General features: G+C 41.0%; 1 protein-coding gene across 1 annotated transcript in view; it reads right to left on the bottom strand.

Annotated features, from left to right (window-relative positions):
- kcnb2b (potassium voltage-gated channel subfamily B member 2b) overlaps positions 1 to 20,202 on the bottom strand; it is a 316,676-nt gene extending 296,474 nt beyond the window's left edge. The window contains exon 1 of the mRNA XM_078216296.1: positions 19,624 to 20,202. Coding sequence (XP_078072422.1) covers positions 19,624 to 20,202 — 579 coding nt within the window. The remainder of the gene's footprint in view (positions 1 to 19,623) is intronic.
- Positions 20,203 to 20,618: the final 416 nt, after the last annotated feature.

The following is a 20,618-nucleotide window of genomic DNA, read 5'->3' as shown; positions in this document are numbered from 1 at the left end:
ATTTTTCCCCTCTTCATTTTTCTTCTTGTACCCAATTTATCTCAAATGAACCTAACTTTCTTCTCTGCTGTTCCTGTTTCCTTCTTGGACCCAAAAGTTTATTTCCTTAGTGATCCAAGGACTATCATTCGCCAAGATACCAGATACTCCATGGGCCTCATTGGCCGTAATCAGTTCACACTGCTAGCATTTTGCGGAGCTTTTTTGTGTTCAAGGGTGGGGTAAAAATTTAATGAATTGGGTGCCATGCCCCACTCAAGCAAAATCTGGTTCAATGGTTTTCAACTGAGCTGCAGAAAGGAGTTGATGAAGAGGAATTCTGCATTTCAAAATGATGTCATCTCTAACAAAAATGAGACACCACTGATTTAACCTATTGTCCTTAGAATGAATTCATTATCATAATTTAAATGCAGAAGACTCACAACTTGGACAGCTGAGTGGTTCAGTTGAGATTTGTTTCCCCTATGCTGCCAACAAGCAACATTTGATTTGAAATACAACCGTGTCATACTAGGATGACACTAATCAAATTCTGCTCAGGATAAAGCTTGTAACAAGGATTTCACAGTACAGATGAGTCTCAATGCACTAAAGTGCAAAACGAGTTTGGACATACAAAACCTAAAGGGACCTGTATAGCTTGTCAAAAAGTGATTCTCATTTGTTGCTTTTTCCTTTGTGATTGAAAAAGTTTCTATGGAAACAATTCACCAAACACATGTACAATTTAAAGAAAATTAAGGAACAAGAGAAAGTGATGAACATTAAAGTGCTGCAACATGACAATATGACGAGCACAGTTTTTTTTTACAGACAATTCTGGTAATGCATGTTGTTTCAATGTCAGACACAGCTTCCCAAAGCTGCACTTTATGGCCAGCTGATTTTTTTGACTTTCCTTTAATCTAATCTATCTTTTCTTTATTTTTCTTTCAGTGCCTGATTTGCCTCTAACTTCCCGCTCTGCTATTTCTCTGTTTCTTTCTCGAAACTTACGGCAGTGATTGTCCTGAATGAATTCTAAGTGCTGCTGCCAGTGGGAAAATGCTGCCACAAGAATCACACTGGGCCAAAGACACCAGACATGTGAGGCTCCCAAAATCGGCAATCAGCTGTTCAACTGACATTCAAGAACACTTCCACTTTTCCTTCTTTCAGGATAACTGAAGGAAGAATAACCCAGTCTCACAGTAATGCAGGAAGCATTTCATATTAGATATTTTATGTGACCAATCTTTTGCATTATAACTGTAAATTTATCTCTGACAGTCTCTACTGCAGCAAGAACCCAGAAAAAAAAAATCAATTAAGCCTGTAACTGAATTGCTCCCCAAAAATTTAGTTCATTACAAGATTAATTAGATGTTCCACACCATGTCCATTTAAAATATATGTTATAACTGAATCAAACCTGTAGTTATCCCATGACAACTGCATCTCAATAGTTCTATCTTTCACACATACCCATGTTGATAGAATGAGGTGTAGTTCTGAAATTGTACCTACTGCAGGAGCATCAGGGTGTACCCTCTGGTTCAATGGGAAAGGTTTCCCTATATACTCTTCAGATCTCTCATGATTTTGAACACCTCTATCAAATCTCAACTCGACATTCTGTTCTCTGAGAACAACCCCAGATTCTTCAATCTATCCATAAAATTTAAGTTCCTCTGTTCCTGCAATTTTATTTTAAGAATTGTACCCTTCATTTTAAATTGCCCTTCCTTATCCTTCCTACTAAAATTTATCACCTCATACTTCTCTGCATTAAATTTCATCTGCCACATAGATACCCATTCCACCAGCTTGTTGTCTTGATGTCTATCACTATTCTCTTCAGTTCACAAAATTTCCAATTTTTATGCCATCTCCAATTCTTTAAATTATGCCCTGTAAACCCAAGTCTATATATAGAGAAAAGCGGTGATCCTAGTACTTACTCTTGGGGAACTCCACTGTATACCTTCCTCAGTCCGAGAAACCACCTTTCATCACTGTTTATTGTCACGTTGCCAATTTCATATCCATGCTGACACTGCCTTTTTTTCGAACGGGATTCAACTTTGTTGACAAGCCTATTATATGGTATATATCATATCACTTCTGGAAGTCCATAAATACCATATCAATCACATAACTCTCATCAACCTTCTCAGTTACCTGATCAAAAAACTCAAGTTAGTTAACACAATTTTTAGCCTATCTGGTATCTCGATCATCTCGTCTTTTAGTACAACTTTGATAGCATTTCCTTTCTTCGTAAAGACAGGCACAAAGTAGTCTTGGTTATGCCCGCTCTCTTCATGTGCAGGTCTCTGCTTTGATCTCCACTCTCCTCTTCATAGCTTTTTATTATTTTTATGCCAAAGAAGACTTTTGGTTTTCCTTTTATTTTAGCTGCAAGTTTTTTCTTATATTCTCTCAGTCCCTCCAATACCCTTTTTCACCCTTCATGATCTTTCTATATTCAGCCTAGTTCATTCTTGTGTTATTAATCAGAGATCTGTCATACACTTTTTTCTGCTTCACCTTAGTTTCTATCTCTTTCATCATCCAGGAGAGCCCTGGCTTTGGCTACTCTACTTTTCTGTCTCTTGGCAATATACCTGACTGTACTCAGCCATCTCCTCTTTAAAGGCACCCAATTGTTCGATTACAGTTTTGTCTGTTAATCTTTGATTCATTCTTAACCAAATGAAATTGGCATTTTTACTCTCGATTACTCCTGGTCTTTTTCCATAGGTAATTTAAACCTTGTGATATGATCCCTGTTTCACAAATGATCCCCGGCCTGTACTTTACCCACCTCATTTGTCAGAAGCATGGCAAGCAACATCTCCTTCCTCATTGGACCAGAAAAGTACATTTCAAAAACTCTAACCCACTCTACCCTTTACACAATTACAATCCCCTCCAATCTATATTAGGATAATTGAAACTTCCCTCTTATCACTACTCTACATATTTTAAAAAAACAATCATGGGATGAGAGCATCGCCAATATTCATTGCCCATCCCTGATAACCCTTGAGAAGGTGGTGCTGAGCCACCTCTTGGAACAACTGCAGTCCACGTAAGTACACTCAATGCTATTCGGGAGGGAGTTTCAGGATTTTAATCTAGTGATGGTGAAGGAGCCGTATTTCCAGGTCTGGATCATGTGAAACCTGGATGAGAATGTGTAGAAAGTGATGGTCTCATACATCTGCTGCCTTTGTTCTTCTAGGTGGTAGAGGTCTTGCATTTGGTAGGTGCTATCAAAGGAGCTGCACTGAGTAGGTGCAGTGCATCTTATAGCTGGTACACACTGTTGTTATTGTGCTCCACTGGTGGAAGGAGTAAATGTTTGAAGGCAGTAGATATAGTGCCATTCAAGCAGTCTCAAATGGTGTTGAGCTTCGAGTGTTGTTGGAACTGTTGTCATCCAGTTTGCGCCCTGTGGATGGTGGACCAACGTTACTTACCAGTGTCCATACGTACATGCGTTGGATTTTTAATTAGGGCCCTATTGTATCTCTTAGTCTGATCCTTCTATTTTTTACTTTGTGTTGTCTCTCCCAATCCATCATGCACCTTGTTCCTCCTTTCTAATGCTGCATCCTGATGTGCACGTGCCCGGCAAAATTAGTGTAAAACCACGTCCACAGTACTTGAAAACTGCACTCTTAAAGCTTGTGCTTCCACCTCCCCCAGGACTGATCACAATGTCCCAGGAACAGCACCATCTCTCTAGACATATATTCTTCTGCTCTATCCTTGTGTGTCAATATTCACTAACGTAACCAAGAGCAATCCAGAGATTACCACCTTTGAGTTCCTGTCTACTAATCTTTTTCCTAGCTCCCTAAAATCCATCTGAAGGACCTCAACCCTCTTTCTACCCATGTCTTTGGTACAGAAATGGATCATGATATCAAGCTGTTTCCCCTTAGAATCCTCTGCAGCTGCTTAGTGATATCCTGTATATTGGAATCATGTCTGCAGCTACAAAATGCCTGACTGTTCCCCTATTGTTATTTCTTTAATGCTCTTCCTCCACCATGCCCCTGAGCTACCCATGGTTCTGCAGACTTGGCTCTAGCTGCACACAAGAATAGCTATGTCCCGTATCACATGTTAGAGTGGAATACATCAGGGAGTTCCTGCACTAGTAGTCTGGTGGTCACCCATACCCTTTCTGTCTGCATTGTCTTAAGCTGTGAAGTGACCACCTCCAGAAATGTCCACTCCACTTAACTCTCAGCACCGCACTGACACCAGGGGTGGAACTTTTCCTGTCTCGCCCACCACGAGAATCGTCGTGGGCAGGACACGGACCACACAAAGGTCCATTGGCTTCGGACGGTATTTCCCGGCATTGGAGCGAGCGCAGCCAGAAAATCCCACCCCAGGTATTGCTCAAGTTCTGTATCCTGAAGCTTTATAAGCTCCCTCAGCTGACAACACTCCCTGCATACGTGGGGCAGAATTTAAATGAGGCAACGGGAGCTTCTCGTCATTTGGAGAACCTTTGGGAACTCCACTTTGCCATTCCGTGGGTGACCCAACGCTATATAAGTGCAATCGGGCACTTACCCAGATAGCATTGGGCCTCCAACTTGATCAAGTCCTCAGTAGAGTGAAAACTCTGTCTCGAGATCTGCCAGCCAAGAGGTAGAGCCAACGCCAGCATCTCCACATCATAGCCAAGAGGTTGGCAGCTCTCCATTATTAGCAGCACCATCAAGAGCTGTCAGTAATGCACCGAAGCCTGAACCAATGATCAATGCTACATATCTGGAGTGAAGCGAGTGGAGTGGGATGGGAGAACAAGGGAAGTTGGATACAAGGGTAGGGGGTGGCTTTTAACTGCCACCCACCCCCACCCCTTCGCATTTCCTCAATTGGGCACTGAATGCATGAGTGAAGGCCTCCCTTCAGGTAACTTTTGAACGTGTGGGAGTCCTGTTACCTGAGCCACCATTAAATCCAGAGAAAATTACATCCTTCCTCAAAGCCAAAGTGAACAGGTGAGATTCATGTGACATGATTCCCTAGCTGCAGAAACCTGTAACATTGTCTTGCTCAACTGCTAATCAGTCTGCCATTTTCCATCTAGCAAGCAGCAACGGTAGCACAGTGGTTAGCACTGCTGCTTCACAGCTCCAGTGGATCTGGGTTCGATTCCTGGCTTGGGTCACTGTTTGTGTGGAGTTTGCACATTCTCCTTGTGTCTGCGTGGGTTTCCTCCGGGTGCTCCGGTTTCCTCCCACAGTCCAAAGATGTGCGGGTTAGGTTGATTGGCCATGCTAAAATTGCCCCTTAGTGCCCTGGGATGCGTAGATTAGAGGGCTTAGCGGGTAAAATATGTAGGGATATGGGGGTAGGGCCTGGGTGGGATTGTGGTCGGTGCAGACTCGATGGGCTGAATGGCCTCTTTCTGTACTGTAGGGTTTCTATGATTTCTATGAAAAGGGCGCTGTCCAAGTTTGAATACCTTGCTCCCTATCTGCACCATTTCTACTGGAACTTCTGTATCTACAAGAATAATTCATCTTTACATGCCTACCCCGTCATGGAAGTTATCTCTATTGGAAAAGAGAATTTTCTAGCATCAGTCTTCAGCCTGCCAACTTCTAAAAGAAAACACCATTGCACTTTGATTCTGGATTCAGATGAACAACAAGTCTTTATCCTGCAGTCTTTACCCTGGTAGTTTTTTCATCCACCCTCTTTTGTTATGCGAGTGAAAAGTTAGCCTATGTTGCATCCCTCCTCTTGTATTCAAGTATATACAAATAAACTAACCCTCTGGGTTTACTCTATTTTGAATTTGCTGTGGGGTTATTAATTAAAATTGGATCACACCAAAACTGAGGTGTGGAAAATGCATGACTGTTTATAAAGGTGGAAATCAAAGTCAAGTACCTTTTTGTTTATGGATGGGATGGAGAGAGGAGAAATCAGGGCTATTTAAATTAAAGCCCCTGCTGTCCACTATGCAAAAACTATTTACAAGAATGATACCAGATTGTGAGGTTATACCTAACAAGAAAGAATAAAAAAGCTGAGTCTCTTCTCTCTATATAAAGAGGGCTGGGCGAGTGATCTAATCGAGGTCTTTAAAATTCTGAAATGTTTTGATTGAGTCTATGAAGAAAGAGTGTTTTCATTTGTGGTGAAGATCAAAACAAGAAGCCACCAATATAAGATAATCACCTAGAAATTAAGTAGGGAATCCATTAGAAACTTACCCAGAGAGTGGTGAGACTGTGGAACTTGCCCCCAAAGGGAGTAGATGAGGCAATGGTGTAGATGCTTTTAAGGGAAGTCTTGACAAGCATGTGAGTGAAAAGGGAAGAGAGATTAATGCTAATAGTAATAAATGAGGAAGGATGGGAAGAAGCTTAAGTGGAGCAGAAGTATCAGCATGGTTGAGCCAAAGGACTTGTTTCTGTGCTGCATATTCCATGTAATGTACATAACCAGAGAAAATTATAGCTCAAATTGCTGGAGATACTCAGGTTACGATTGCACTGGTGACAGTGGAAATGTGGTAACAAGGGCAATTCAGCTTTGCTGGAAAGTGGAAAAAAGAGATTGGAGAAGGATGGTGTGACCAACTTCTTCAAAGATTGCAGAGAGATTGAAGCACAGGAGAATGGATAATGCACTGTGCAATATTAGTAAACTACTGCAATGCCACAAAAAGGATCTGAAATTCAGATATTATGTTTTATAGGTGTAAATACTAGATTCTATTCCATAGATTTCAAACTCAAGTCTGTTTTTAAATTTACGAAATATTACTGAATATTTTTAAAAATACAGTATGTTATTGTTTACACATATGAGCACAACTCTGAGGAGTTACCAAGTTATCCTGCTGCCCATAAAAGTGAGAAGTTGAGAAACAAAAAGATGAATAAATTTGTACTAAAAATTTACAGTGGTTGAACTATAATAAAGAAGCAAAGACACACAAAGGGAGAAATTTTTAACTCTTGCATTTCACCTTGAATGAATCCTATTTTCTTCTATTATGAGCACTTGAATCATAGAAAAAAGTATGATTTTTCTGGTAATGTTAAAAGGTTCCATAGGTTGTATGTGAGCAGCTATAAAAGTATTCCCCATTTCACCTCAAAACAACTCAGAAGGGAAATTAAAGAACAATTTCTGAAAACCAAAGCATTATTACATACCATCAGTCTAACTAAATAAATCTGCAGAGAAAGTTTTTTTTACCTCACTTGATCTGCGAATTTCTTACAATTAATTTACAAATTATTTTGAAAAAGCATTAATTTTGTTTATAACAGTGGATACACATAACAATATAAGGTCACAAAATACAAGAATGCTGCAGGAACCTGTAACACTGTACAAGTATAGAATTTGGGAGAATGCAACTTATTTTCTCCAGAGCATATTTCACACCATGCTGTAAATAAATCACAATCCTAAAAGTTGAGATTCAGCATCACATTACAAGAATACCTCAGTGCATTGCAGCAAAACCTTCCTTAAACCATATTGAAATTTGATGTTTAATACAGCTTCAATATCTTTTTTAATTTTATATTTAAATTGCACCATTACACATTGCATGATGCATACAACTTTGCTGTGAAAGTCAGTTAGTAATTGTTGCACATGTCTAAAGTTTAATTCAAAGAATTATTTTCATAGGTGTGAAGTCATTATTTTTCAGCCTCCAGAAGCCAGTGAGAGTTCAATGCTTTAATTAGGTGAACAGGCAGGCGATCGTTTGATGAGTTATTAAGATTATATCCCTCTAAATTTAAACCAGTACTGGGGGGATATAAGTATTGCTTTTACAGCTTAACTCATCACATAGAGTTTTCCCTTAAAGGGCAGAAAGAAGAAAATAAGTGCAATTCTACTGCATTTTATCAAGGATACCCAAAAGCATAGACAATTAATTGCTTTTGAACACCTTTCTGCATCCTACCTTTCTGTTGGTATCCACATGGGCCACAGTAACTGGATCTTTCCCTCCAACTCCAAGTTCATCTCTAGCCCTGAGATGTCCTTAACCCTGGCACCAGGCAGGCAACACAGCCTTAGGACTTGTGCTTTCCGCTGCAGAGAACAGTATCTATCTCACGAACAATACTGCTCCCTACATTATTTTTTACTCCCCCAACATGAATGGCTTCCTTCACCACAACGCTATGGTCAGTTTTCTTGCCCTCTCTGCAATTCCTGCTCTTGCCCATAAAGGTTGAAAGAACCTCAAGTCTGTTGGACAATTACAATGACTGTGGCTCCTCCAATCCTACCTTCTGGGTCCCCTTACCTGACTCACTCAGGCATACATTCATGTCCATGAGGAATGTATGATCTAGCCTAAGGGATGTGATTGCCTCCCAGAACAAAGTAACTTTCCCTTTTCCCTAATGCATCGCAGTGTCCAAAGCTCAGACTGCAGCTCATCAACTCTGACCTGAAGTTCCTGAGCTGCAAACACTTACTGAAGATGTGTTTGCATATCATAGAGTCCGCCAGCCCCCACAACACTTCACCTGCCCTGCCATTTTTATTGTGCTGTATAAAGATAGCTTTTACATATACAAATGCGGGTAAAATTATCAAGTTAATTTCAAATTTACCTTTTGAAGGACACTTTACATAATTTCTCCATGCTTTCTGATCAATGTGAATCACCTATAGCATTGTCCTGTAACCTGATCGCTTGGTGTCATTAATAAATGTCTAAATATTACCAGAAGTACTCAGGTTAGATTTATACCCTATCATACTCCATAGTGTTTACTTATATTGTAAATGATGGGTTATCTGATGAGACCTCTGAAAAACTCCATTAGTTATCACTCCCGAAAGGATACGGTATATTTATCATCATCATCTTTCACTTTCTCCTACATTTTTATTGACTTTTATTTTACCTAAAAGTCTAGAAAGCATACTTGATCAGATGCCGACTGCAACTTAATCTGATTCTTTCTAAATGTACATAAATTATACACAGTGGATATCCCTTGTCTACTAGCTTCACTGCCCTCTTAAAACTTTGCACAAAAAATATTTTTCCTGATGTAAACAATCCCATTTTATATTTTCCTTTTACCTAACTTTCATTTAGTTATTCTTAGCTGACTTTTGTATGGCTCCTTATTCTCTTTATTCCCATCTTTTAAAAATTCTTCAAGCTTTACATTTTTCTCACCTTCTTTATTCAGTCTATGTGGTTTTTTGGTGTAAATTCCCTAATCAATCAACTCTACATTATCAACGCTGTCTCTCACTCCTGTCGACTCAGGGTCTGTGCCAGATCAGGAATTGTACAAAATTGTCACTTTATTTCTTTGTGCTGCTTATCTCCATCTTTTCTGATTTATTCAAATTATATTTAAACACGATAATTTTCCTACAAAAATCAAAACTGACTGACGAAATAGGGCTGAAATTCTACAGGCATCAATTCAAGCAATTGTGCTAGGATCACACATGCTTTCCAGCACTGACCACACACACATACCTCTGGCACACCTCCCCTGGAGATTTATGGATTTTTAGGCCATAAAGTCAATTTTCAGGTGCTGAGGTCACGATTTGCACTCTGCTCACACCCACTGGGGAAGTACACAAGCTTCTGTTAATGCCTGGAATCTGACCCCCAAGGACCTGGCAGCAGAGCCACAAGAAGTTCAAAGACCTCATGGTTGATCAAGGTTAGTGAATGCATTCTCACATTACATTTCTGACCCAGTGTATCACCAAACTCTCATGCTGCTCAAGACATTACCAACTGTCAGAGACACACGAATCCAGGACTCAGACGTAACATCAACCTCATCCACAATCACGTCACTGATACCATAGGCCTCACCCACACTGCTCGCTATCAATATAACTCCAGCTGTTCAGTTATGGCAGTCACATTACCCTGTGCAACATAATTACTGACATTCTTCCTTTTCTCTTGCAGGACAAGGTGGCACATAACAGCCAGAAGCAGAGCAAACTGGTGAGAGACAAAGACACTTGCATCTCCTGATCCATAAAGGATATGATTCTCTGAATCCAGCAACTGGTTGCAAAAGGCATGAGGCATTTATGAAAAAAATTAGGGAGATGATGTGTTTCTGCCTTATGTCCCTTCTTGTTCACATTCTGCAATATGACGTGCATGATGCACAAGTTCCAGATCGTATGATCCACTCTCTTTCCTCACAACAATGTGGAGGTGCCAGCATTGGACTGGGATAGACACAGTAAGAAGTCTCACAACACCAGGTTAAAGTCCAACAGGTTTATTTGGTAGTACGAGCTTTCGGATCGTTGCTCCTTCATCAGGTGAGTGGACAGTTAGGTTCACAAACAGGGCATATATAGACACAGACTCAATTACAAGATAATGGTTGGAATGCAAGTCTTAACTGGGGCAATCAAGTTTTTACGGGTGCAGACAATGTGAACGGAGAGAGGATTAAGCACAAGTTAAAGGGGTGTGAATTGTCTCAAGCCAGGACAGTTGGTAAGATTTTGCAAGCCCAGGCCAAATGGTTACAGGTAGCGTGACATGAACCCAAGATCCCAGTTGAGGTCGTCCTCATGTGTGCAGAACTTGGCTATCAGTTTCTGCTCGGCGATTCTGATAGCCAAGTTCCGCACACGAGGACGGCCTCAACCGGGATCTTGGGTTCATGTCACACTATCTGTAACCATTTGGCCTGGGCTTGCAAAATCTTACTAATTGTCCTGGCTTGAGATAATTCACACCTCTTTAACCTGTGCTTAACCCTCTCTCACTCGCATTGTCTGCATCTGTAAAGACTTGATTACCTGTTAAGACTCGCATTCCAACCATTATCTTGTAATTGAGTCTGTGTCGATATATGCCCTGTTTGTGAATCCAACTCTCCACTCATGTGATGAAGGGGCAGAGCTCTGAAAACTCGTGCTACAAATTAAACCTGCTGGACTTTAACCTGGTGTTGAGAGACTTCTTACTGTTCCCTCACGACAACATGTCCATTCTGATTTTTGTTTTAGATGCTCAAGTACTGCCATCTGCCCAACCACAGCAGCTTCAGGAAGAAGGGCAAGAGCAACACTGAAGTCATGATGAAGAAGCACCATCACTTGACCTGATATTTGCAGCCACCAGCCCAAATACTGGTACTCTGTCACCTTTAGAGAGATAAGAGTAGAATCAGCAGCAGCATATGATGAGTCACAGGCATGAGCAGGCTTCAGTTATGATGTGGAGATGCCGGCGTTGGACTGGGGTAAACACAGTAAGAAGTCTCACAACACCAGGTTAAAGTCCAACAGGTTTATTTGGTAGCAAAAGCCACAAGCTTTCGGAGCGTTGCCCCTTCATCAGGTGAGTCGGAGCTCTATTCACAAACAGGGCATATAAAGACACAAACTCAAAGTTTGTGGACTTTGAGTTTGTGGTTAAAGTTTGCTGGACTTTAACCTGGTGTTGTGAGACTTCTTACCAGGCTTCAGTTAGCCAGAGGAAAGGGCTAACATGTGTGTCAGTTCGCTGGATAACAAGGTTACAGATGAGCTCTACCACAGGGGCCTTAGATGATGCCCTTGATGGGGTGGCACATAAGAGAATGCTTAAGAACATGCACACTGAGATGGCTCATACGTTGGCAGGCCTGCACGAGATTCTGTTGTTATGCTCAAGGAGCATGGAGGAATCCAAAAAGCCTCATTTGTTTTTCTTTCTCTTTCATGGTTAAATGCATCTCGAGTGCTTTGTTTCTAACCACAGTGTTGATAAACATTCAGCCTTTGATTGACAGGTTGTGATATTTTACCAGGTTTAATGTCCTATTTTCTAACCACAATGTTTACAAAGCACTCTAGATGCATTCAACCATAAAGGAAATGAAAAATAAGAGGGTCTTGGCTAGTGGGTAAGTAATCCATATTTGTCAATCAAACCACTTCAAATGATGCAGGCACCATATGCTTGATGCGCCCCCTCTTCCCCCTCCAGTGAAACATAATCAAAGCACTTCACAGGCGTTTCACAGCAGCTATGGGTGATGAGAGAAAGCAAGAAGATCTCCCCTGTATTACTGATAAGTCTTTTCTTAACAGCACTTTAAAGAGGGCATTTAACACCTGGGCCATCCCTACTGTGAAATGGAGTGCTGTGATTATGAAGACTTCCAGACGCCCAAGGGGCATGAATATCAAAGTGAGTGACCAGGTGACTTCAAAGGTTACAGAGACAATAATAATATCTTACACCAGAATGGCATCTGAATTCACCATTCTGAAAGTGAACAACATCTTTCCCAGGGCAACAAGGACAAGCGCAACCACTGGACTCCTATTCCAGGAACAGTCTCAAAGATAAGCCCTTCCTTTCAACTGGGGCCCACCCAATCTCCAGGTCTCTTGCCTAGCAGAAGGGCACATGGGCATGCACTTATCTCCTTGCCCCCATTTCAAAGAACAAGGCGTCAGGTCCACGTTTGTCAGGATCTGCACCAAAGCGCCTGGTTGATCTCCTGCAGGCCGGGGGGGGGGTGCATGGGAGGCCATTAAAATTGGAGTTCCAGCCTGTTAATTTAATTACATTACAATGTGCAGCTTTGCACAATCAGATTTCTGCCTGCTCTGGGCGGGAATCTAAATGGGGACAGTGGGGCGGGCCAGGAGAATTGCAACGGGTTTGCCGCCTGGTGGGAATCCTGTTTTAGGCCTGATACCCAATTCAATGGGCCGTCAGGATTCCCACTAAGGGCTAGCGGGCCCAGTGAATTATGGCCAGGGTAGATGTTGAAATGTCATAAACCACCTTTGCAAAAAAGTATTTTGAAAACATGCAAAAATACTAATCGTAATGCAGAAATTTGATATTCCACAAGTATCAAATTAGTTATTTACGGCCAGTGAGGTTGTTCAGCAGTGATCATTAGCTTTGTACACCATTAAAAATCTAGTTATACCTCATTAAACAAAGGCAAACTTTTTCCAAAGGTTTTTTTCTGCAGATTAACTGCAAAATAGGTCACGTTTTTGATAATTTAGCAATTTCTACTTGACTGCAGTTTAGAGGTATTTCAACAATGCATCCCTATGGGGAAGCATAGAATCCATGATAGTAACTTCTGCAGTTCTTCATTTAACTTTGCATATGCATACTCTGGAAGTTATCAGTTTCAGAGGAATTATGATGACTACTGACAGTTTTGCTGTCATTACTACCACAAAATACTGGTCAATGTACTGTTGTTAGCTGGAACAGTTGGTCAATGAACCATGTCAGGAAGTGATATTAACCTGAAAAAAGTAGCAAACATGAATGGTGGAGAAGGTCAAAGTCAGAGAAAGTCTGGACAGTAGTGATGACAATATGAGAGAGTTTTGCTTATAATGAAAAAGATAATGGAGAGAATTCTCCTGTTCCACCCGCCACAGGAATCATAGTGGATGGGGGGCGGACGATGCAAAGGTCTATTGACCTTGGTCTGGATTTTCCGGTTTTGGGGCAAGCGCGGCCGAAAAATCCTGCCGAATGTCGCTTCCACAGTTCTTTGGAAGAAGTTATGTGAACGATATTATTGAAGAAAATCACCCACAGTGATAATAGTATAAATATTTACCCTTCAAAAAGCAGATTTTGAAGAGATGAGTTAAGGAAACTGGAGTAGTAATACTTTAAACGCATCAAAGAAAAGTGACATGTTTAGAATTACTGTACATATGAGCACTGAACAGAGAAAAAAGGATGACAAAAGAAAAAGAATAACGTGGGCATTACTGCAGGAAAATGCTGCAGCTAAGGACAAAATAGAGATTGTTCCTTGTCTTTGACTCCTTGAGACTGTACTGTAGACTGAGGGGAATGTGAAATGAAAATGATGATGGTTAAGGAATTGACCAGAAGATCTAAAATAGTAAATGAGGTTAGGATGGCAGCAAATGCTTTTTCTAAAATAGCAAATATTTCTATAAATGTATCTGCAGTAAAATAAAGACATGAACAGTGGAATCATTCAAGATTTTCTGGAAGTAGGGAAAGAAATATCAAATAAAGTGGTGATCATTGCTAGGTTTTGGAAATTAAGGGAACAATATTGGCATAATTTTCCGTTCCTACCAGTAGTAGAATCATGGTGGCAGGGCACTAAATTTGCTGTGATGGAATAAGTCAGTTTCCCGCCAGTGGAAAATTAGTCAAAATTTTATTCTCCTGACTTTGATGGTGGGATAAAGGTGAGCTTAGTTTCCCGCTGACCTATGCAAGGAACCACATTTGCATCTCATGAATACTCATTAAAAGGCTGGCTAACTGGAATTACATTCCTACTCCAATTGTGCCCCACTAATGAGAATTTAAAATGGTCTTCTTCTTTACTGTCATAAATGGCATGCACCTGGTAAACTTCAGTTCGAAGTTTAACAACACCAGGTTAAAGTCCAACAGGTTTATTTGGTAGCAAAAGCCACACAAGCTTTCGAGGCTCTAAGCCCCTTCTTCAGGTGAGTGGGAATTCTGTTCACAAACAGAATTCTGTTTGTAAACAGAATTCCCACTCACCTGAAGAAGGGGCTTAGAGCCTCGAAAGCTTGTGTGGCTTTTGCTACCAAATAAACCTGTTGGACTTTAACCTGGTGTTGTTAAACTTCTTACTGTGTTTACCCCAGTCCAACACCGGCATCTCCACATCAAAACTTCAGTTCATCAAAGACTTCAATGTCCATAGATGTTATTACCTCCTTATTGCATCCTTTGCATAACTTGAGTGCTGTTAGCAAATGCTGAATCAAGGTTAGACAAGAGAGGCAGGTGGTGAAGGCTGGAGGTTGGGTGGAACAAAGGCTGGAAATGGCTTATGGAAAGGTGGTGAGTGTGTCCGAGGAATGGTGGGGGAATGAATGGGGAAGGGAGTAGAGAGTGTCCTGGGAACGGGGAGGCAGTGACTCAGAGGGTAATGTTGGTGGTGTTGATGGTAAGGTCTGGGGATACCAACGATAGACGGGAACTCAGGATACCGATGATGAAGGGGAACAGTCACAATCAGAGGGGGAAGTGGGGTGCAATCTGATGGCAGGACCAAGATGAAAGGTTTAATTAGGTGGATCACAGAGGTGGACAAGATAATGGGACTGGCCAAGGTCAGGATGGGCAAGGGGTCAGTAACAGGTGTTGGCTCTGAGGGAAGGAAGGACATGTGGAGGTAAATAATGATGGTGTCCAGGGTAACGGGGGGGGTTTCAAAAGTGACAGGAGAGGAGAGGGAAGTTGATATTAGGTGGGTCAATGGAGGGGAAGGGGGTGTTGGTGGGTGGCAGAGGGAGTGTGGAAGGTGGTGAATGGAGGTTGAAAGTTGACCCATTTTTCCAATATTACTTTGACCACACAGTTAGTCAGTCAGTGAGAACCCCTTGAGTTGGGAAGAGGGTCTGAGTGTTTGGAGTTCAAGGTCAGCAACTAAAGTAGCTGAATAAAGGGACACCCTACTGATTGAGACAACTAGATGTCAGAGTTGCTCAGTTGTGTTCAGCTCTCTATGGTGAAGGCCAAATTGCAGCTGGTTTGTTCCTGACTCACGGTTCTCATAATATCAAGGTCCCAAAAGATGTGAAGCTGCCGTTCATTCTGTGCCATTTGTCATCAGTTGCAGTCAGAACAGGGAGGCAGGGTAGTGGAATATCTCCTACCTGTATGACTGATGGATGGCAGCCACTCCCAACTCCAAATCTCCATCCTCCTAGGTGAATGATCACGGCTGACAAGAGATCATGCGATTAATCTTTCTATGTTGCCAAGGCAATAGCCACTTTATAGAGTCTCAAGGGTAGTGGAGACAATGTCCACCTGAAGCTTCTTGCACGTGGCTCTCATCACCCTGGTCAAATATCAACGTCTCCAGATGCATTCACCTATGAATGGGAGGAACACTCATTTATGGTCCTCTAATGTGTCCTTTACCTGGAAGGGTAGGGTGGGAATGCCAAGTCTAGATGGAGACTAGGTGAAGGACTTGGCATTTGCCTGCAAGCCTTGCAATAGAAAGAAACCTGTAAAAGGACATGCTCTCCAGAATGGAAAATTCCTTTCAATGACCCAGGCACAACTACTTCATAATAGCTGTACTTAAAGAAGTCACAAGGTCTGTCACATCTTTGTCATTTTTGTTATTGAATCATTAAAAATGTATTAGTGCTCAAGGATTGGGAAATAGTTATGACACTATTTTTTTGAAGGACATATGAGCATTCCAGAAAATTAGAGGCCTAACATTCATTGTGAAAAATGTATTGGATTGGTTTGTGTAAGATGGATATTGAAATGCTTAGATAAGTATGATGTGACAGGAGTCAATATAAATATATAGAAAGAATATCTATATATACACACATCTATATAAAATGTACTGGCCTTTTTTAGGAAATTAAAGATTTTGACAACAGGAGTTTTGTGATATGATATATTTAGATACTGATTAATCTACATTGTTGGAAGAAATGGAATAGCAGCCAAGCTGCTGAGGCAGACTGAAAATTGACTAAAATAAAGAAAATGATTGTTCGGAGTGAAGTTGTGTTGATATGACATGGGGTCACTCATTCCTTTGTTGTCCACAGTTTATATAAATGATTTGAAACTGATGGACAAACACAGCTAAGTTTGCAAAAGATACTAAACTGGAAGAAGGGATTCATATAATAAGAAATAAGCAAATGAAATACAAAGGGATCTGGATAGGTTAGGAAGGTGGGCTGAACTGTGACAAATAGCATTTAATATTTTTTTAAAAGTTTATTTATTAGTCACAAGTAGGCTTACATTCACACTGCAACGAAGTTACTGTGAAAATTCCCTAGTCGCCACACTCCAGTGCCTGTTCAGGTACACTGAGGGAGAATTTAGCATGGCCAATTTACCTAACCTTTGGACTGCGGGAGGAAACCGAAGCATCCGGAGGAAACCCACGCAAATCCAGGGAGAATGTGCAAACTCCACACAGCAGTGACCTGAGCCAGGAATCTAACCCAGGTCCCTGGCACTGAGGCCACTGCCACCGTGCCACCCCATAGTTGCACAAATGCAAAGTAAGTAGACTATATGCATAAGGAAAATACATACCAAATGTATTTAGGCTATAAGAAACAACTCTGAAAAGAACTTTGAGGATATTGCTGGATAGCTCACCAAAATTAACAATGCAGTGTGCAGCAATATTAAGGAAAGCTGATTGAATCTAGAGTTGGATTATGTCCAGGAGGTAATAACAAATCTCTCTATATACTACTACCGCCAATATATTATTACTGCCATACCAAGAGTATTGCGTATATTTTGCCTGTCGTACTGCAGCGAAGCTGTCCAGGACCTGGAAGCAGTGCAACAAAAGAGCATCCTTAAGGCGTACCTTAAGAAATTTGAGTTAGGATTACAAGTTGAAGAACCTGGAATTATTTAATGTGGAGAAATCAAGAGCTCAGAGATATTCATCATGTAGTCAAGATTCATAAATTCAGTAAGATACTGTCACAAACTCTAGAACCAGGAGACACGGGTGTAAGCTGAGAAATGAGAACACATTCAACCAATTTAGAATTGAGTACTTTATAAATAGTTTATATAGACTAGACACTAGAGATGAGGCGGATGGAATGAAAAAAGTGAAGGAACTGGCAAAAAATTGACACATTACTTGACACATCAACTAAGCTGGGCTACAGCAATATCGTCAATTTGATATTGATGTGAAGTGGTTTTGGTAAGTAACAATACAAAAGTATTTATTTGGGTACCAGTTCCCATTTTGGGATTAGAGCATACTAAACTCAGCTGGAAGGTTGTTTCACACAGGTTAGAGTTCACATCAGCTGCTGTATAATTCCAGCTTAATGCAAAGTTGCATTTTAAAATGTAAGGAATATTGGTAATGTTATTTCTAAAAATCAGCTACTCTAACATTAAAAATGAGCAGGTTTGTGTGCAGGGTTCTGCATATGTGCCCAAAAAAAATTCAAATTCCTTTGTGGTTGATTTTATGTTGTGAAGCACAACTGACAACTGACTGGGCTATAGAAGCTAAGCAATCCAGATACAAAGTTAAAATTGTTAGTTGCAAAATAGCTGATGGCTTTGGGTGCAGTTATACTGCTGTTTTTGTATCACTACACAACAGTTTCTGCTTGGGTTTGACACATGTAGAATACAAATCCAATTAAGCATTAAATTAGTTGTTCTGACAGTAAGTTGGGTTTTCTGTGCACTATAGAAACTTAAGCAGTTTGTGTGTTTTGAGAAAACAGATGCTATCATCCGTGCTGCTAAAACATTTTTAAAAATCTGCCAGTAAATTGCTCTGAGCGACCTCCTGTTGGCCATGACATAATTCTCAACTAAGTAACATAACAGGAGTGTTGCCAGTTGTAAATCACATTCTGCATCTACTGTTGGCAGAACATTAATGCAATATAAGAGATAACAATAACAGCCTTACAGTTTTAGAGATGAATGAACGGTACTGAATCAATGCATTGTAGAGATGGAGAAATGCAAGTGAGATACTTTGTTGTCAAAATGGGGAAAGTCATTGACAACTTGTTAATAAAGAAATTAAGAAATGCAGTGTACCACAAATCAGAACCTGCGGTTCTCCTTGTACCCCACTTGCACCCTAGCATTTTGCTTCTTTTAAAATAAGCAATGAAGGTAAAGCTTAATGATAGCAGTAAATTAGCTGATATTCCCTTTAAATTCCAGAATTCTCTTTAGGGTTCTTTTCAATAGACATTTATTATATTGTGTGTTTACTAAGGGGGAGTGGGAACAATTTCTAAGTGTAACAGAGTCTACTTTAGGGAACACAGAAAATTTTGATTTGTACTTGGTGTAATAGACAATAATCACTGAATAGTGCAACTTTTTATTTCAATAATTTATTTTATTACAATTATTTTAGACGTATGAGTGGTTAGTATAGACAGTGTAACTTAAAAGCGGGTAGGAAAATGTGTGAAATTGTGATCCACACTCGATTCCTAAATTAACATTCGAATTTTAACAATCTCATGAAGAATCGCCCAAAACCTTTAGTCCTTGTGGAAATAAGTCTCTTGGTGCTGAGGGGACAGGATTGACGAAGCAAGAAACAAGGCAAAATAAATAGGTAATAATGAATACCAAGAAAAAACGGAATCCCTCAATGTAAAGGTAATATAACTCGAATTTTAAGCTTGCCCTTTGATTAAGACACTGTTATAAAATATAACGTGTTCCTTGCAGATCCAAATGTGTCACACGAATCCTACCGATATACTTCAACTTTTCTAACCTTATTAAAGTCTGCGTTGGTTTATTTAAATATTGCAACAGGACAAGCAATATTTACAAGCCTCAAATCACCATAACAACCGGCTTCGGCGCTGTCTCCCTGGAATTGACGCCTCGGTTAATACGCAACTGCAAATGGTTCAGAAGTTTATTATTTTAAAACTCATGTGGAGGAGAGAAAAAGGCGATTTACATCTTCGATAGTGACTCGGTTAAAAGGACGAACTGAAATACAGATTTATTTCATTCAAACATTGACTGCCACTGCCTGCAAATCTGTGCTGAAGGGAGGACCGAGCTGGGGAAGTCCATCAACACCTTACCTTAGCGGCCACTGAGGAGCCGGGTTTTTCCAGCAAATCCCACAACTTCTTCCTTTTATCAGGGCAGCACGACTCATCAAACTCTTCGCCTTCTCGCTCCTTCATGGTCTCAGCCTCACGCCTCAGTTCCTCGTTCATTTGCTCCTTTTTCTGGTGGTACCTGGCTTGGCAGCAGGACTCCAAGTAAATCTCATCAATCCCCCAGTAATCGAGTTCCTGGCCGAAGGAGAGCGCACACATCTCCTCCATCATGTGCAATTTCCCGGTGCGGTAGAAATTCAAAATCGATGTAAAAGCTCCCGGGTGCCGATCAAAAAAGTACTCGTTCTCATCGAGGTTGTAATCATCGCAGGTCTCCAACAGGGATTCGTGGGTGTTGCAGTCTCTCAGTTTGCCCAAACGAGTCCGGGGTAACCTTTCCAGTGTTCTCCACAATACTTCGTGGTTAAGTCCCCCAACATTGATTCTTACCCTCCTGGAGCAAGCCTTGCTCCTGATGATCTCCAGGGGCTCGGGGGGAAGAGAGGTTGTGGATCGGGATGCTTTCTTAGGCATTCCTTTTGGGATCTTTTCTGCCATAGCAGCAAACCAGAGACTTTTTTTAAAAACCCGGAGATTTTTTTAAAAATCAACGGTAATTAATATATTAAATCAATTTCAAGGTTGGAAATAAAGATAAAATAATACATGGATAATATTTAGAGCACTTTTAAAAAACGAAACCCGCGCAGGGTGAAGTCAGACCCCCTCCACTCAGCTCTTCCATTGTGGAAGCTACAAAGGAACCAACATGCGAGCGCCTGTTGTGTATTAATCTCCGCCGGCCAGTCACTTTCATTCAGCGTTATCCCCGCGGTCGGCACTGAGCTGCTGAGCAGCGTCAGGGACACGCGCCGCCTCTCACTCAACGTCCGCGGCACGGGCGGGGGTAACGTCTCTGATCGGCAGCGGCGCTCCCGCCTTCTGCAAGCGCGCGCCGCATCGCGCCGCGCCCC

This window comes from Mustelus asterias, chromosome 7 (assembly GCF_964213995.1).
Source record: "Mustelus asterias chromosome 7, sMusAst1.hap1.1, whole genome shotgun sequence".
Classification (NCBI taxonomy): domain Eukaryota; kingdom Metazoa; phylum Chordata; class Chondrichthyes; order Carcharhiniformes; family Triakidae; genus Mustelus; species Mustelus asterias.
The sequence above is the reverse complement of the archived record's forward strand: the minus strand, read 5'-3'. Positions and strand labels throughout refer to the sequence as shown.